Source organism: Besnoitia besnoiti, chromosome II (assembly GCF_002563875.1).
Source record: "Besnoitia besnoiti strain Bb-Ger1 chromosome II, whole genome shotgun sequence".
Taxonomy (NCBI): domain Eukaryota; phylum Apicomplexa; class Conoidasida; order Eucoccidiorida; family Sarcocystidae; genus Besnoitia; species Besnoitia besnoiti.
In genome coordinates this window covers 890,979-907,196 of record NC_042357.1, presented here as the reverse complement: position 1 = coordinate 907,196, position 16,218 = coordinate 890,979, and the positions used below count along the sequence as shown (strand labels likewise).

General features: G+C 57.8%; 1 protein-coding gene across 1 annotated transcript; it reads left to right on the top strand.

Moving 5' to 3' along the window:
• Positions 1-1,052: 1,052 nt before the first annotated feature.
• On the top strand, positions 1,053-15,634 carry BESB_034780 (uncharacterized protein; the record flags this gene model as incomplete). The annotated part of the gene is made up of 23 exons (XM_029362064.1): positions 1,053-1,290; positions 1,980-2,269; positions 2,650-2,768; positions 3,078-3,462; positions 4,013-4,115; positions 4,420-4,520; positions 4,828-5,217; positions 5,652-5,809; positions 6,065-6,334; positions 6,472-6,622; positions 7,026-7,097; positions 7,697-8,171; positions 8,690-8,879; positions 9,295-9,451; positions 9,866-10,269; positions 10,492-10,935; positions 11,516-11,612; positions 12,159-12,389; positions 12,861-13,212; positions 13,427-13,584; positions 14,060-14,193; positions 14,719-14,847; positions 15,325-15,634. 23 exons carry the CDS (start codon positions 1,053-1,055, stop codon positions 15,632-15,634), a joined length of 5,358 nt encoding a protein of 1,785 aa, XP_029221029.1.
• Positions 15,635-16,218: the final 584 nt, after the last annotated feature.

The window sequence follows — 16,218 nt, the reverse complement described above, 5'->3', positions numbered from 1 at the left end:
TCACGATTCCACGCACAAATGCGTTGGCGCGTCAGTTGGAGCAAAAAACACGACGACAGCCAACGACCGCCGAAAAACTCGATAAAGTTGCACAGAACACTTCGCACAAGGACCTAGAGACAGCTGGTCCACTCTTGCGTAGGAACAACCTCCAAAATCACACCCATCACTTGAGAGAAGACAGTACAGAGTGCATGCCACCAGCACGTTTGCCGGAAGACGGGGTGCCTGGCGAACCAGACAAACGGCTGATATCTTCGCCTGGAAGCAACTGAATAACATATTCAGGGGAAAACTAACAAGGCTCGGCAGGGACCGGCAAACAGAGTGGAAAAAGCAGTGTCTGGCACGAGGACGCTAGAAACACCCTGCCCGCATCCCTGCTGGGGGTTGGACCGCCTGTTTGAATCCAGCGTTTCCGTCAAACCAGGCGTCACTGGTACTCTCGGTACTGCGTGGCGTGTCGTCAAGCACGCAGACAGACACGACACATCAAACTGTGCGGCCTGTCACTCGGCTTTATACCCAAGCTTCAGACTCCCTGCTTTGCGGGGGCACGCGAGTCGTATTTGCGAAACTCCTTCGCCTCCCATGCGAACATTCGGCTGCCACCTGCTTGCCTGTGGGTATAAAGCTCCAGTCTCCGCACTAGTCGCGATTTCAGTCATCAGACCTGCAAAATTCGTACTGGAATTGGTGCTCTAAGCGGTTCACGTAGTGCCTTCGGGAAGGAACGGGATTTCTGGAGGGCTCCGCAGGCACTCAGCGGTTCGCTCGCCAAGAATTCAACAAATCGACAGCATCACATTCGCCAGACAACGTGCCGCATCAAGATCGGCCTCAGATAGTGCATCGGGGGAGACGCTTCAGCCCAAGGTGATGCACTTTAGCGCTCGCTGGCCTCCCGCGGCTGCCGCACCCCTCGGAGATCTTTGCATATCGAAACACTTGTCGCTCTCGAGTAGCGCTGCCAGGGTAGCAAGCGAGGCCCGTGGAGGCTGCAGATGGCGGCAGCAGCTCGATTTTTCTTTTGAACAGGAAGCGCGTGGAGCATGCGGCTGCCGGTGTCGACTTGCATTCCCATCTCCCCAGGGCCGACCGGCTTGCCGCCGGTATGGACGGCCACACATGCCCGAGTTCCTTTGCTGGCCGTGTGCTCGAGCAACAGCGAAGAAGTACATGTCATTAGTAAACATGGGGCTCCCATCGCGTGCATTCAGCATGTCGAGGCCGCCAATGAAGGCCGGGCGAGTCAGCTCGGCCGCGTCAGCGCTCTCACCTGGCATCCTCGTAAGACATGAGATTCCCCCGGTAAAGCCCCAGGATTCCGAACATTCGGTCGAGCGTGATGGTGCGGGAGGGAGCGCACCCCGCCACGACGATGCTGCTCTGATCTGCACACATTCGCTCGAACGCTGCTGTGTCTGCATGGCTCGCTTGGTACATATGCTAGAGAGGCGACTCGCGAGTCTCTTTTATAAAAAGAGTGTTCAACCTCGTAGACATGTCCTGGCGTTAGACTCGGAACCAGTGCCTTTGCCGTACGTTGTGTGGAGATTTTACGTAGCTTCGTCGCTCCCGAAGCGAGGTGTCTCTTTACTTCACAGACTACCTGCATCGAGCCCTCAAAAAAACATCGCCGTCGAAGGCGGGTGGCGCGGTCTGTCTGGCTTCACCGCTCGATCCGCGCAACTCCACGCTTGTGTGAAACCGCAGTATGGTCCGAGGACGGGCAGCTGAGAGCCACACCATCCTTTTTGCGGGCATCTTTTCTTTCCTTCATCTGGTCGCGAACACCACACGAGCTTCCTCAGCGTTTTCCATGATCCCCGCTAAGCGAAGAATGCGCTAAATTCTCGAAGGGGGACGGCGTGCTGCATCGAGTGACACCCTCGAGTGTGGCTGCTCGCACTGGAAAGATTTGGTGCCTCCCTCCAATCGTGATTTCGAGTCTTTTGTCGTGCCTGGTGCTGGCGCAGGGCAGACGGCGGTTTTTGTGGGGTGGGCATCGGGGCGAGTGTCCTGCTGGAGGCAGGAAGGAGGCTCGAGCAATCCATCGGAAGGCCTACGTGGAGAAGGGAGAGTCGAGGCTGTTGACATCCGCCACAAGGCCCCCATCAGCGGAATTGCGTTTTCTACTGCTGGACGGCTGTGCGTCAGCACAGACCACGCTGGAGCGGTCGTTGTGTCCTCAGTTGAGGCGCCCGAGCGGTCACCAGCGACTTTTTCCACGGACTGCGAGTACAGGCAGCAAAGCAGTGTCCGCTTCGTGAGTGTCTCGCGTGAAGACAAACCGCACCGAGGCCCTGTGGCTCCCCGCCGAGCCCCTCCTAGCCTCCTGGTCGGCACGGCTGCGAGGGAACGCTTCGCGAGGGAGCAAATGCTACTAGACGCCAGCCAGTCCCCCCCTTTTTGCCGCGAAAAAGATACCACTCGTCGCAGGCGTACCGTCTTGGAGGTCGCTGGCAGGCTGCCGCATCGCACAGAAGAATGGAAAACACCTAGCTTCGGGCTGACTAGTCAGGGCGCTCGGATGCCGAGCTATACGGACAGTGTAAACGTCTCTCCGTAGCCGTTCCTCCACAGACAGGCCAGCTGAAAGCCTCGGCTGCTCTTGTGCCGCGTGTTCATCGATGCATCCCTGATCAGGTGGCTTTCCGACTACGGGGTAGCGGTTCCTTGGGAACGCATGAGAAGCCAACGTTTTTTCTGACTGAAAACTCCACAGTGGTCTACGAAGCTGACCACCGCGGTTTGCGCTCTCGCAGGTGAGCTGTATGACATCGGTTCGAGCTCTGCCCGTCGAAATAAAACGGCTTCGTTGGCTTTGTCTTTTCTCCTCCGCCGTCTGCGGGATGCCGCCGAGTCGTTTTTCTAACGACCGCAAACGTCGGTCGCCATCTCGAGGGATAAGGGAGGCAGCCGAGACAAAGGAAATCAGGGCTGCAGGCAGACGCACGCAACTGTAGAGGAACCCGCGACCCCTGTCGGGTTTGCCTGCACGCGGTTCTGCCGTGCATCTCTTTTACTTCCTCCCCCCCCTCCCCCGCGATCGGCTGTGATCGCCTTCTGAACAGATATACATCGACTGAGCCGCTGGTGTTCGTGGACTACATGGCCGCCGCCGACAGCCTGGTGATAGTGTCGGCTCAAGGGTGTCTGACGCAGTTGGGTCTTCCAGACGACGGCCGGCCCCGAGTTCTGCTGCAGAGCAAGCTGGACGGGTTCTCCAACCCCGGCCTCACGCCCCAGTTTGCTTGGATGGATGACGCCAGCTTCGCATTCATCACACAGGACCCAATTGTTCGGTTTTGGAGCTTTGTGACCCGAGAGAGCCACGTACTGAGCCTTCACGCAGAGACGGGCGACGACAGCCTCGCTGGCGACGGCCCGTCAAGTCTCGCCTTCAGCAAACGCACAAACTCGCTTTTTGTCGGCACAGAGAGAGGCCACATCGTTCGGGTAAGCTGCTCCAGCGAAGCGGAGACCAGCTGTCGTGGGGATTCCATCTTCGACGGTTCTGTCCCTCGCCTTCGAGGGCTTACGGATTCGATGTGCAGTTGAGTTCGCTTCTGTGACGCAGCGAAACTTGTCGCGCATGCCACACGTTCTCAGGTACCTCAAGTGACTCGACTAGCAAGACTGGGGCTGCAGTGGGCCCGTTCGTCCCCACCCCCGTGCCATTTTGTGATGATACGTGATGGAAACCTCGCACTCAGTCCTGCATGAAAGAGCAGGTGACCGCTGGAAAGTCTATAGTGTTAAATAAGTGGCATTCAAAGTGCAAACTGCCAACTATGAGTAGTTGCGAAAGACTCTTTTCGGCAAACGAGGCAAGGGGTCGCTGGTTGGAGGACTCACGCCTGTGATACAACTGCTAGGCATCAGGCGAGTCGGGTGCACAACGTCGTCCGCAGGAAAGAAGTTGTCGAATCCTCAATTGAAACCCCCTCTGCTGACTCCTCTGATAAGCGTCAAGTGTGCGAACGCGATCCGAATGCTTTGCTGTCAGTGCAGGGGCCGGCAGGCAGCCACCTCCTCAGACTCCGCGTGGGAGAGCTGCGAACTCATTCATCAAGAGAAGGACAGTTGCTTGGGCATGACTCTTTTCAACAGTACGTCACCCGATGAAATTCTCCAGAGTAAACACGAGCCTGGAAGCCTCGCGGCCTTCCAGGAGGCCCACGTTGCCACAGATTGACTCAGCTGTCGGGCAGTGCACTGGTTAGTAGCCTCAGAGTTTGTAGGTAGCATCGAGGCGCGCCTGCCCTCTTCACTCCTGGTCATCCTGTCAGTGTTAGAAGCAGCACGTTGACGGCTTGGTTGGAGTGACAGCGCAAATGGGCGACTTCCGGGCTCTCTGTGGTTTTGTCTTTCGACCATATTTGGGTCTCTCTGTCGCCGTGTGCGATTTAGGAGATGACGATGAGATCCTTGCCATCTGCGGGAAGACGGCAGTGCGCGTAGTGTCGTGGATTCAGCCGGCCGTCGCGGCTCACGCGGGTCTCCTCGCTCTCCAAGTACGTGCGAAAAAGGGATCTTTTTGGGCCGCGCCCAGCCTACTGGGGCACTCCTCTCTGCTGCCTGGCAGTCATGCAGGGATTCCCGAAAGGGTTACCAGGAGATCCGCTGCTGCGTCGACAGGGTGCGCGGATCTTTTACCCTCTGTTTTAACAGGGGGAGAGAGCTCCAGCCTAGCAGCAAACTCAGGCGGGCAATTCGCAGCAGGAGACTCTGAGAAACTCCTCTTCAAGCTGGCTGCTGCGCGTCATGCAGCGCGTGCAATTCCATTGGGGCCGTCGCATCCCGATGCTTGGATGTCTTCAGACAGGCCTCACGGAGATCACTTTGTTTACGGAAAGCCCCAGAGGGCAGACATATGGCGCGAAGTCGCCGCCAGAGGCTTCAAAGGACGCCTCCAGTCTGTCACTCTCTCCCCCCGCGTCCGCGAGCGTCTCGCGGCCGTCGCCTTTGTCTGCCAAGCTCACCACTGGGCAGCCCGTCACGGCGCTGAGTCTCAATGAATCGACGCTGGCGGTGGTCAGCGCTTCCCAAGTCACGGTTTTCACAATTTGCCAGGAGCAGGAAAGTCTGGTTGCGTCTCGCTTGTCTTCGTTCGAGACACAGGGAGTGACTGCAGCGGTGACTTACGTCGCAGGAGCCGCGACGACCCTTTTCTTAGCTACCCCGCGAGGGGTGTCGCTAACCTCTCTCGAGGTGAGTGTCTGAGTGCAATCTCGCAATCAGTCTCCACACTGAAACCACCCAGCGAGAGCGAGCGTGAGGCGATTTATGAGAAGCGCGGCCGCATGCATGCTGCGGCATGTATTTCACCAGGCTTGAGACCCGCAACGTGTGACGGTTTCCCGGTCTAGCTGAGGCGAGGGCTGCTGAAAAAAGGCGTGATTTGGTCGTTTCCGCTCTCCAACAGTCAAGGCGCACGCATGCATAGTTGTGTCTATACGCCTTCGCGGAAAAGGTAGAAGAGGCAGAGTGCGAGCCGAAACGCCAGTCGAAACGCCAGCGAGAGGGGAGGCGGGCGTTTCGCATCCATTGGAATTCACGTGCCTACTCGGTGTGATAGTTGAAGCACGGCGTGGCTTTGGAGGAAAAGCTGTTGTTCCTCACTTGCCGGGACTTGCGCGACCCAGGGCGAAGAGCGCGGACTTCTTCGGCCCAGACACCTCAGTGAAGGGAGTGCCCCCGTCCCCAAGCTGCTCTGGTTAGACGGGCACACACTGGGAATGATCAGCGAAGACAACGCCGTGTTTGTGTGGACTCTGGGGAACGGCACCCCAACGCTCCGAAGGTAGGGCCCGCGGGTGCGCAGGGCGTGTCTCTCTTGAACGGGGGCACGAAGCCCCGCAGAACGAGCGATAAAAGTGCCTCTGTCGTTTGTTTATGGGCGCCCACGGTCTGCCGCGAAAGGCTGCAGCAGGGCTTCTCCGCGTGCCTTTTCTCACGCTCCTCTGGAGGGCTCCTTTTTTTCATTTAGGCTGTGCCCGCGCGTGCGCCAGTCGGTGTGCGGTGACGAGCGGCGAGTGGCTGTTCGCTGTGTGCGCAGTGCTGGCACGGTGGAGGCGCCCCTCGCAGGAGACAAGTCCATGAGTGTGAAGTCCTTGACCGGGGCGAGGGATGGCAGCAAGCTTGCCTTCATTTTGAGAAAGAGCAGACAGATCAAATGCGAGTCGCAAAGCAGATGTGCTGCTGTGAACGGCAGTGGTGACGCCCGCCCGCTGCTCGACGCTGAGTCCGTCAGGACAGAACACATGGCCCCAGAGACAACCGAAGACACGCTTGCGATCTACGACGTAGCAAGCTCTAGCCTCAGAATGTAAGGGCCCCCTCTCCTCTGCCTTGAGAGACTCCGAAGCGCGTCTGATGATTGTCGATGGCGGGAGACAACCTAGCTCATTCAGGGGAACCCACCGATGCAGTTCCGCTGCTTTTCAACTTGGTGCGGGCACTCAGGTACGACCCAGAAACTCTGGGGAGCCGCATGCTGAGCTTCCTTCGGTGGGATGAGCGAGACTCGCGCCTGCTTGCAATCTGCGTGTGGCGACTTTCCCACGCGAGCGACGGCGCTCCTCGGCTCGAGACGCCCGTCGCGCCCACCTTCTCGGTAGGCGTTGGCGCGACATTGAGCCACGTTGCAGACGCAGTTAAAACTCGACCCTCCGCATTTGTGGAAGAGAAAGCACGCGAAGGAGGCCACCCCATGGCCAAGTATGTGTTGCGTGAGCGTTCGTTTCTAGACACATACCAGGAGGGTACGAAAACCTCCCTACAGATGCCAGCATGAGGCGTTGCATCCCTTAGGCGACGGTGGAGGGCTCTCTCGTCACTCGTGTTCCAGTTGTCTACCAGTCCGTACTACCGGACTGGTTCTATTCCTCTACTAACGGTTATAATCACTACAGCTTCCTCCTCAGATCGAATAAACAAAGACATTCTAGTTCGTAGCCTCTAATATACAATCATCCACAATACATTCACCAACTTGCCATTTGCCTCTCTGGCCGCAGGGGGAGGGTGGTGCCCTTCGGCCTCACCTGCTCACGTACTTCATCGACAAGGATGGAGACGTTGCTCAACAGGTGAGTCCGCAGGCAGATGAACCTGGTACGCGCCCTATTCTTTTGGCTAAAAGAGGTGGGGTGGCCCATTCTTGGCGTGCTACGCCCAAACGGGGTGCTGCAGGAACGGCCGCCTGGTTGCCTCTTTGAGGCTAAGGCAGATAAGTCATCCACGCTCGTCATTCATGGGCCGCCACCGCCTCATTATCACCTTGGGGGATGGGCAGCCCAATGAAGTGGATAGCAGCGCAAGCGTGCAAGCGGATGTCAAGCCTCCTGTCGTCACTGTAGAATATAGGACAATTCCCTATATTCATTAATTTATCAAGAAACCTCTTACGGACATGTCTTCCAGCTTAAGTTTGTATAAAGAATCATCTTCAATGTTTCGAGTAGTTCCACCAAAAACAGAATAGATAAGTTTAAGTATAGGTTCGTAGGGGGTGAGCCCCGCGTGGAGGGTCAGTGGGGGAGCAATGCCGGAGATGAGCGACTGCTTTGCCACGAAGAGGCCATCGGCTCTCGCTGGATGTACAGCCTCCCACAACGCTTGACAACTCGCTGGCCGCAAATCCCAGCTTATATTTGGAAACCAACATGTGTTCCGGTGCTACCTTCAGGAGTGCATCCCGTCGTTCATCACGGCCAGAAGACCGAACTCTGCGTCGCTGTCCGCCCCCAGGAAACACGGGAATTTTTGGACAGCTTTGGGGCTTTCGGATGATCCCGGGGCTGCTCCAGATAACCAGGGGGGCGCGCTTCATGTCCAGCATCTGCTGCCCCTGAGCGTGGCGACGCCTTTTCTCTCGTTTGTATACTTCGAGCCTGCCTTCGGTGCCGCCAATCTATCCGCCTCGCTGCTGGGGCACCGGCAGTCAGTAGAGGGGGCAGGGACAGACGATCTGAAAAGGGACTCGTGGACCTTGACACGCGCAAGCGATGCGCAGATACGACGGCGTGAGCCTTCGCCGTCAGAGGGCGGGCTGACCGGCCTGAAGGTGGCGCAGCGCCAGTTGGCTTTCCCTGTGTTCGTGAGGAGATTGATGCGCGACTTCCGCGGGCTCGACGTGGACGTCCTGCCCGAGGCTGCCATCTGTAAGGTACACCGCGACCCGCCTCGTTCGCCTGGGCCCCCACTCGCGCCACCGGCTGATCGGTACCACGATTCCTGGCGATCTGAGGCCGCCAGCGTAGGCCACTCCGCTCACAAGAAGCCTACTCTCCCCCAGTCCCCAGAGATGCTCACCAGCTGCACGGGCTTCTATCTCTCGCGGCGTTTACTCCCAGCCTGTCTCTCCTCTCCGCGCTGTGACTTCGAATCACTTCCGTGCTGCGAACGCGTTTGTGTTCGCCGGTCTACATAAAGGCAATCCTGCGAAAACCCTGAAGGTGTCACGCGGCCTTCCCTCAGCTTCCTCAGCTTCTCTTTGGCGCGAGCAACCGCACCGAAAGTGGCGCGGGTCTCGCTGCGATGCGTATCACCTGGAAGCCAGCTTGTCGTATCAGGAACTCGTGTGTCGCCCTTCGGGCGTGGAGCGGCGACCGGTGCTGGAGCGACGACCTTTTCAGAATTACAGAGCGCCTTTCCGCGTGTGGTTTCTGCTTCCCCGAAGCTTCCATCATGGACTTCTCTTGCCATTTGGCCTTCAACAACACTGAGAGTGTGACCTATGCGCTGAACTTCGACATGCCCGAGGGGCTACGCATGGAACTGGCGAAGATGAGTATAAGAACGAGGCGGCTCGGAATTGCTCTCAAGTGCCTGGGCAAGCTCAAGTTGCCTAAACTCCACGCAGCTCTGAGGTCCGTGCTGGATTCCCGAGCTCCACGAGGCGAGCCTTGATTGGAATTTCTGCCGCCCTACTCGCCCTTTTCTAACGTGAGGCGCGGGTGCGCCGTGTGAGTCGCTTCACTATGCACGTAAAGCTTGAACCGGAAAAGCATGAAGCAACAGCGGAGGCGGCACACATACTGGAGCTCGTGTACGACATGCTCCTATGCGCATGATAGAAGACGCGACTGCGTGGTCATTGCCGCTGAGAAGGCCGCACGAGACGTTGTGCCGCACGCCAACCGAAGGCCGTGATGTCGTGCTGGATGGGCCCCGTCTGCTTCGCCCCGTTTCCACTGCTGTCTCTGAACAAAATCACAGATAATAACTCTGCACGACGTGTCAGCGCGCCGTGCAAAGAACAGTGCCTGGAGCGTCCTTTCGCAGGAAGGCAGAAAATGAGGCAGACGAAGTCAAGCTCGCACTGGCGGCGATACACCTGGGTCTCCACGAGGAAGTGGAGCCCCTGTACAGGAGCTGCGGAAGACTCGATCTTCTGCAGACCTGGCTGCAGGCCAATGCCCGATGGGAGGACGCTCTCCTGGTCAGTGGCAGGCTGTGCGGCATCGCGACGCCTTCCACCCGTTCTACCGTGCGCCAGCCGATTCACGCCTCAGCCCGAGAGCCTGTCGCACCGCAGGAGGCTGCCCACGCGTCTCCCCCAGCGCCCCATACGCCGCGCAGTCCACCCGTTTCAAGCCTTCCATGTAGTGGCGACCCCTGCTTGCCGAAGCAGGCGCGGGGAACCCTCGCCAACCCCCCCCTCGACTGTGGGCGTAGTTGAGGGCCTGCAGTACGCTGACCCTCTCCAGGCCGTGGGTCTGATGCGTTTCGTCGCAAGCGTTCGCCCCTGAGTTTCTGTGCAAGCTCTGGGCTGTCGCTGCATGTACGCCCGCTTCTTTGCCTCATCGCCCAGCCTGCTCCCTGCGCTCGTCTGTCCACACCGCCTGCTCTGTAGGTTGCCGAAGACGCGGGCCGTCTTCACGCACTTCGCACGCACGCCCTGCACAGTCACTATCTTGAGAATGCCGGCGACTGGGGCAACGCCCTGCATCACCTGCAGCTCGCCTGCCCCCGGCCCTGCGCCCCTTCGCGGGGTCGCGGGGGCCCGCGGGCTTCTGACCCATGTCGTTCGCGCGCATCAAGCCTGCCATCGGATCTCTTGGCCGGGACGGCGAGTTACTCCCCTTCTGCGGGAAATGGCAAGGAGGCCGCGGCTGAAGAAGGCCCGTGCTTACCGCGGCTGGCGGCAGACGCGAGTGGAGGCCTGCGACCCGAAAGCCCCAGAGTCCTGCGCCTCGCGGGGAGAGCGGGAGACGTCGGCGCGTACTTAGACCGCCAGGCAGATCCCCACTTGTACAGGTAGGTTGGGCGTGATTGCGTTTTAGGGGGTTTGGAGTTTAGCGCGCACATCCGACACCCCAGGAGGCCATCTTCTTAACGCTCTGGCAAAACACGTGCGTGGCGCAGCACGTCACTCCGCGGTGACCGACCCTTACGGCGAAAGGAAGCCCGTTAGAGACTGCTGCCCGGTCTCGCGTCTCCCGGAGAGCTGCACTCCGCGGTGCCCTGCGTGTGGCGCAGGTGGTGCGGCCGCCTCACAGAAATGCAAGCGTGGGTAGCGCAGGACGGGGCAGGCGCGTCAGGGGCACCCGCGAGCCTTCGCAACCCACATAGCTGGAGTGCGTCTCTCCCCAGCCTACCGGCCGCCCCGCGATCCTGCGCGGGCGCAGCGGCGAGCGGCCTTCAGGACGGCGCAAGCCGAGAAGCGAGTCTGAGCCCACAGACTAGGCGGAGAAAAGCGCTGCTGAAGCAGGCGCTAGAGTGGTACTGGCGCGGGAATTTGCTCAGCCATCAGGTGCGCGTGTTGTGCGCCCTGGATCAACTCGACGCGGCCCGAAAGATCTGCACCGACAGCGGCGATAAAGGCGCTAGCCTCGTTCTAGCGCATGAACTCGAAAGGCGCGGCCATGTGCGGGATGCCGTGAGGTTCTACACGAACGCTGGGGAACTGCGGAAAGCTCTCAGGTAGGAATGGTATCCAGGGGCATCTTCATTCCTCAAACGCCGTGCAGAGGGGCACGGCGCCAGGAAGTATGTGCTCTTTGAAAAACATGGAAGGTGTATTTTTTTTCAAAGTAGATAGCGCGAAAGCGACGCGGGCGACGCGTGTTGCTGTCTGATTCTTCGCCACTAGCCAGCGGTTCATTTCCTATTTTTATCAGTTGAACACGAAGATGGCATCAGACACCTGCAGAGCCCTTGTCGGTCCTCGCGCCCTCGCCTGGCATCACTTTCACTCATCATTCAGGAGGAGAAGACCGCGTCATCATGAGACTAAATTGGTTGTTAATTGTTGATATTAATTCAAAGAAAATTACAGGGGGTGTATGGCTGTCGTCAGCTTGTGTCTAGAGATGTGGGGTTAACTCCAGCTACGAGCATACAAGGGAATGAACCGCCACAGCCACTATTGGAGTTTTGCAATGTTGTCGACCGCCGCTGAGTCCTTTGAGGCGGAGAGGTCTCACGCATGCTGTGATCTAGCGCGGAAAACGTCTCAGCAGCCTAGTTGAGCCTCAATCCACCTGCGAATGATGTCTCCTAGCCTCGGGCAGTACGACGGTCTCGAGACTGACTTGATGGCGGCGGCCCTCAACGCGGGTCAAGACGACATGGTAGCGGCTGCGATTTGCTTCTACGAGGTAAGATTCGAAGCGCCCCAGAAACGAGTTGATGACGCAGGGTCGCCTGCCAGTGCAGCGCGATACAAGAGATGATGTCTGCTGCTGATGTCCCGTAGCGGTGATATCTGGCCAATGCCTTTCGCTCGCGCGCCTGCGAGCTCCTACAGTCAGGTTGGCCGTCGCCGCACGCTGCGGAGTGCATGGGTTTGCACTCGGTTCGAGGGAACAGTGTGACTGGCCGCGCACCCGGAAAAGCTCTATCGTGTCCCACATGCAGTTAGCCGCGTCTCTGGGGCCCTGTTGGAAGCGTGAAATCTGTCTCCTGTCTATATTCGAAGCGAACCCGTGGATTACGCGTGCGGCATATCAAGCACCGATGCGGAAGTCGGCCCTCGCGTGTAGTCTCAAACTGAAGCTTACAGCCCGCTTATGTATCAGCTCCTCGCGTTGCGGAGTGAGGACGGTCGATAACTGTCTTCACCAGCTGCCTCAGGAGAGGATGGGGAGCTCACACATATTGGAATTTTTTCTGACGCTTCACTTGTCTGTGGCGTGTCTCGTCAGCGGCGCGAGTACGAGAAGGCTGTGGCGCTTTTCCGTAAGGCGGGTCAGCTCGACACGGCCCTTCAAGTGTGTCTCACAGCAAATTTGCGAGAGTCCATGCGGCTTCTGTCTGAAGAAGCAACTCCTTCCAGCGATCCGCTCGTCATCGAGGCGTGTGCCAAAGTCTTGGTAGAAGCTGGAATGATTGACAGAGCTATTGAGCTCCTCGCGAAGACCAAACGCTTCGATGCGGTAAGCCCACTTGACGTATGCAGGTCGGAAAAAGCTTAAAAGCGTGAAGAGCTCAATCTGCCAAAGACCCGAAGCTTGCTGACACAGGCCGAGAGGAGACGTTGCAAAGCTGCCACATCAACGCACGTGAAAACCAGACTCTCCTAGAAGCCCCGTTTCTAGAATTCTGTGCATCTCCACGCTCGCCAGCGCCGCTAGGGGCATCTCAAGCGTTGCAATCCCTGCCCTCTTCGTTGACTGATATGGGTCTTGACAGCCCCGCCGCAGGCGATCTAGTTGGCACGGGATGCCTCGCAGGAGCTCTGCGCCTTCATTGGCGGCCTCCGCAGCTCGCTGTATGTTTGGCATGAAGTCCGCCTCCAGGATCGGCCTGTCTCCTCAGCGCTGCCGTGAAACGCAGTTACCTTCGAATGTGGCAGCATGCAGCATCAGTCCAGCGTGTTTTTTTGTTTTTGTGGAACCTGGCTGCAGGCCCTGCATCTGTGCGAAACCCGAAATGTGGCTCTTTCGGAGAGCCTCGTCAACGCCCTCACCCCGAGCAAGGAAGAAGCGATCTACTGCCTGCCTGCGGCAGTTACGAGTGCCGGCGGCAGCGAAGGGACTTCTGCCGAGCACTCGGCAGAATCAGAAACAGATTCGGACCATCAAATGATAACTGCTCTAGAAGCCCGACGCGCAGTGCTGATCAGGCTGGGGGAACTTTGTCTAAAGCAGGAAATGTTCCATCTGGCCTGCAGATCCTTTACTGCCGCCCGGGAGAAAGTGGCAGCTGTCAACTGCCTGTTAAAGACCCGCGACACAGAAAAATTAATCTACTTCGCAAGTGCGTTGGAAATGGGTGGCTGCGACTCCCAATGGGTCGCCGGCGGAAGCAGACAATTGTGACAGTGATCTTCTTTAGACCAGGCTGAATCGATTCAACACGTAACACTACAGAGAACCGAATCAGTTCAACTTCAGAGTCGCGCCGCAGCTCACGAGAAGGTGATTACTGTCCTCTCGGCGGGTATTTCCTGCTGCACTTACGCTATACACAGATACGGCGCGAGACCCCGAGGTGTACGTCGCTGCGGCGAACTATTTACAAGGCTTGGATCATTTCGCCGACGAGGCGTTGCGGGGACACATCGTCTCCTTTTACCAGAAAGCAAACGCCTTTCCCAAGCTTGCTGCATTCTACATCAATCTGGCTCGAGTAAGAAGCTGCCGACCTGGCAGTATAGTGGCTGGCGGATACAGCAGAAAGATGGGGTAGGCCCACCAGCAGACTACTGGCCGGCGACCGGCTCCTGCTGCTGCCTCGGTAGAAGGTCAAGGCAGCAGACACAGTCTCAATGCACCAGACTCTAGTCGCCGGCTAGTGGTTACGATCATGCAAATGGCGAAACAAGCGTTCAGAAGGATGCGGCTCAAATTGTGCAGACCTGGCACTGATACCAGTCAAGAACTGCCGTTATCAAGTCTTCCTTCACCCCAACTCGCTACGGTAGCCGCCGCCACTTTCGATTAATGATCGCCTCCGGAGGGATGGTGCTGTTGGCACTTTCCATCTCACGATTGATAGACCTCGGATACTCAGTCCTGGTAACTCCGCCTGCACCACAGTCGATGTCCTCTTTGGTGGGTACGTTAGTACGAACTGTTGGCCCTTTCCTACGTTCATTCCGCAGCGGGAAATAGAACAATACAGCGCCTACGGAAGGGCACTCGCAGCGTTGCAAGAGAGTCGAAGTTATCTGATCCACTGTCCAGACGCAGCAAAGAAGATTGGCTTGGTAGACGCTCGCATCGAGATAATTGACAGGTACGCCAAAAGGCAGCCGGGGGGTGACACGATTGCACAGTTCAATGCAGCTCCACAGCACCCCGCGCGAGACAGCCCCCCCCCTCCCCCCTCCCCCCCCGGCAGAACCCGGTCCCAGAAGGAAGAGGAGCAGTGTTCCACGCCATGGCATAGCCTGTTCCCACAGGAATTCCATGCTCGCTTCCCCTTTTCGAACTATAAACGCAACAGGCCTTCTATAGCCAGTTCCTTGGGGCATTTTGCTGGCGATGTCGCTTCGTAGACTCCTGCACAGTCTAGCTGTGCCACGGGTCTTGGCAACTGCCTTTTGAGAAGCGGATCACCCTGACCTCGGTTGAACACACAGATGTTTCGCTTCACGGCAGTTGACGACCAGCGTTTGCCTCATCGAGTGTGCCGGACTCTAAGAGTCCTCCAACTGACGAGGCAGACGCCGTCTCATTGCTGCCAGATAATGCTTCCTAGAAACATGAATTCTTAGCAGGGGCGTTCCTGCGCATGTCGATGTGGATTTCTTTGGTACAGATATCTGGATGCAAAAGAACTGTGTGGTGAGGATCCGGAAGGCATGATTGCGAGTTTGCTCTCGCTCCTGGAGACGCCAGGCGCTGAGAAAGTCCTCAAATTGGGAGACGTCTTTGCAGATATGGGCAGGTAAGACTCCACCGGCCTATGAGAGCGGTTTTACGGAGGGTGGCGGCATCTGCCTCGTCTGATTCTTTCGACGTGTTTCCTATGGTTGAGCCAGAAAGCGTTCATGCATTATGGCAGCTGTGGTTGCCCGGATCGGAACACCGCGGCCTCGCGGGCGAAGTCCGTACCCGCATGTGAGCGGTATGCCTTGCTGGCGCTCGCCATCACCCGGAGAGGCATCCGCCGCAGCCGAGGCTGTGGGAGTCTTCGCCACAGCGGCATTGCTTCTGGTATGCACAGACGCTCTCGGTTGCGTGGGCAGACACTGGCTTTTTCTCTGCAGACACGCTGCGGTAGTAAGGATTTCAGGTGGTCGACTATGGCCGACGCTAGGATTGTCATCGCTGGGGATACGATAGGCGGCTGGCTGTCTGCCTTCCACTGGGTAACCACAATGCTGAAAACAGTTCCATTTCCTATTATGCTTTAATTTTACAGGTACTATGCGTCCGTAAGGGATTTCCCAGCTGTTATTTCGGTGTTAAAGGAAATGCAACAACGTAATATTCCCGTGTTGGAGTACATGAGCCGAGATATGGTTAGGAACGCATGCGCAGCCGTAAGAAGTGCAGTGGGTGACGAGCCGTTGTCTGCTAGTCGGGGCACCGAACTCGGGAATACAGAATTTAGCTCCGCGCTTGCGGAAGGATTCAAGAGCGGTCAGGAAACGCTCCCCCAGTTAGTGGATGTCAAATACAGTTTTGACGCACCATCCTCCAAAGTCGACTCCATAAGAGAAATAGAATAGTATGCGGGAGACGCGCAGGGCGGCGGAGCTCCAGATCGCGTCTCCGAGAGCGTGTAGGAAGAAGGATGCACGGTTCCGCCGGCATCCGAGCTCTTTTATATACCCCGAACCTGACAAAGCGTGAAGTCTGCCTCTTCGTAAGCCCGTTTCGGACTGCATGCGCGCCTGTGACAGTCCTGCATCATAGTCACGAAACAACCCCATAGTAAGGAAGAACCCAAACCGCCAAGTTCGCCGTGTACCAGGAACATGACTGTGGTAGCCCCTTGTTTCGATGTTGGTCCCATTGCATGCCCGGGCCCCGGCGGAGCGTGGAAATAATCCGACAAATGGGCTTTGAGTTCTTCCATGCACGCGTCGCTGCGCTCTTCGAATCTACACGGCAAGACAAGACGAGTGACACTCGTATCGTCAGTGCAGTCAGACCCAACGTTGTTCAGATATGTGCGTCCGTCGTCCCCAGTAGCCCACGCGGCATCCCTGCATGCGCGTCGGGCACAAATGTGCAACTACAGAGCGCCGACCAACATCGGGATGCCACGGAAGCGCTGGCTTCTCAACAACCGCTCAAACACGCGACCCAT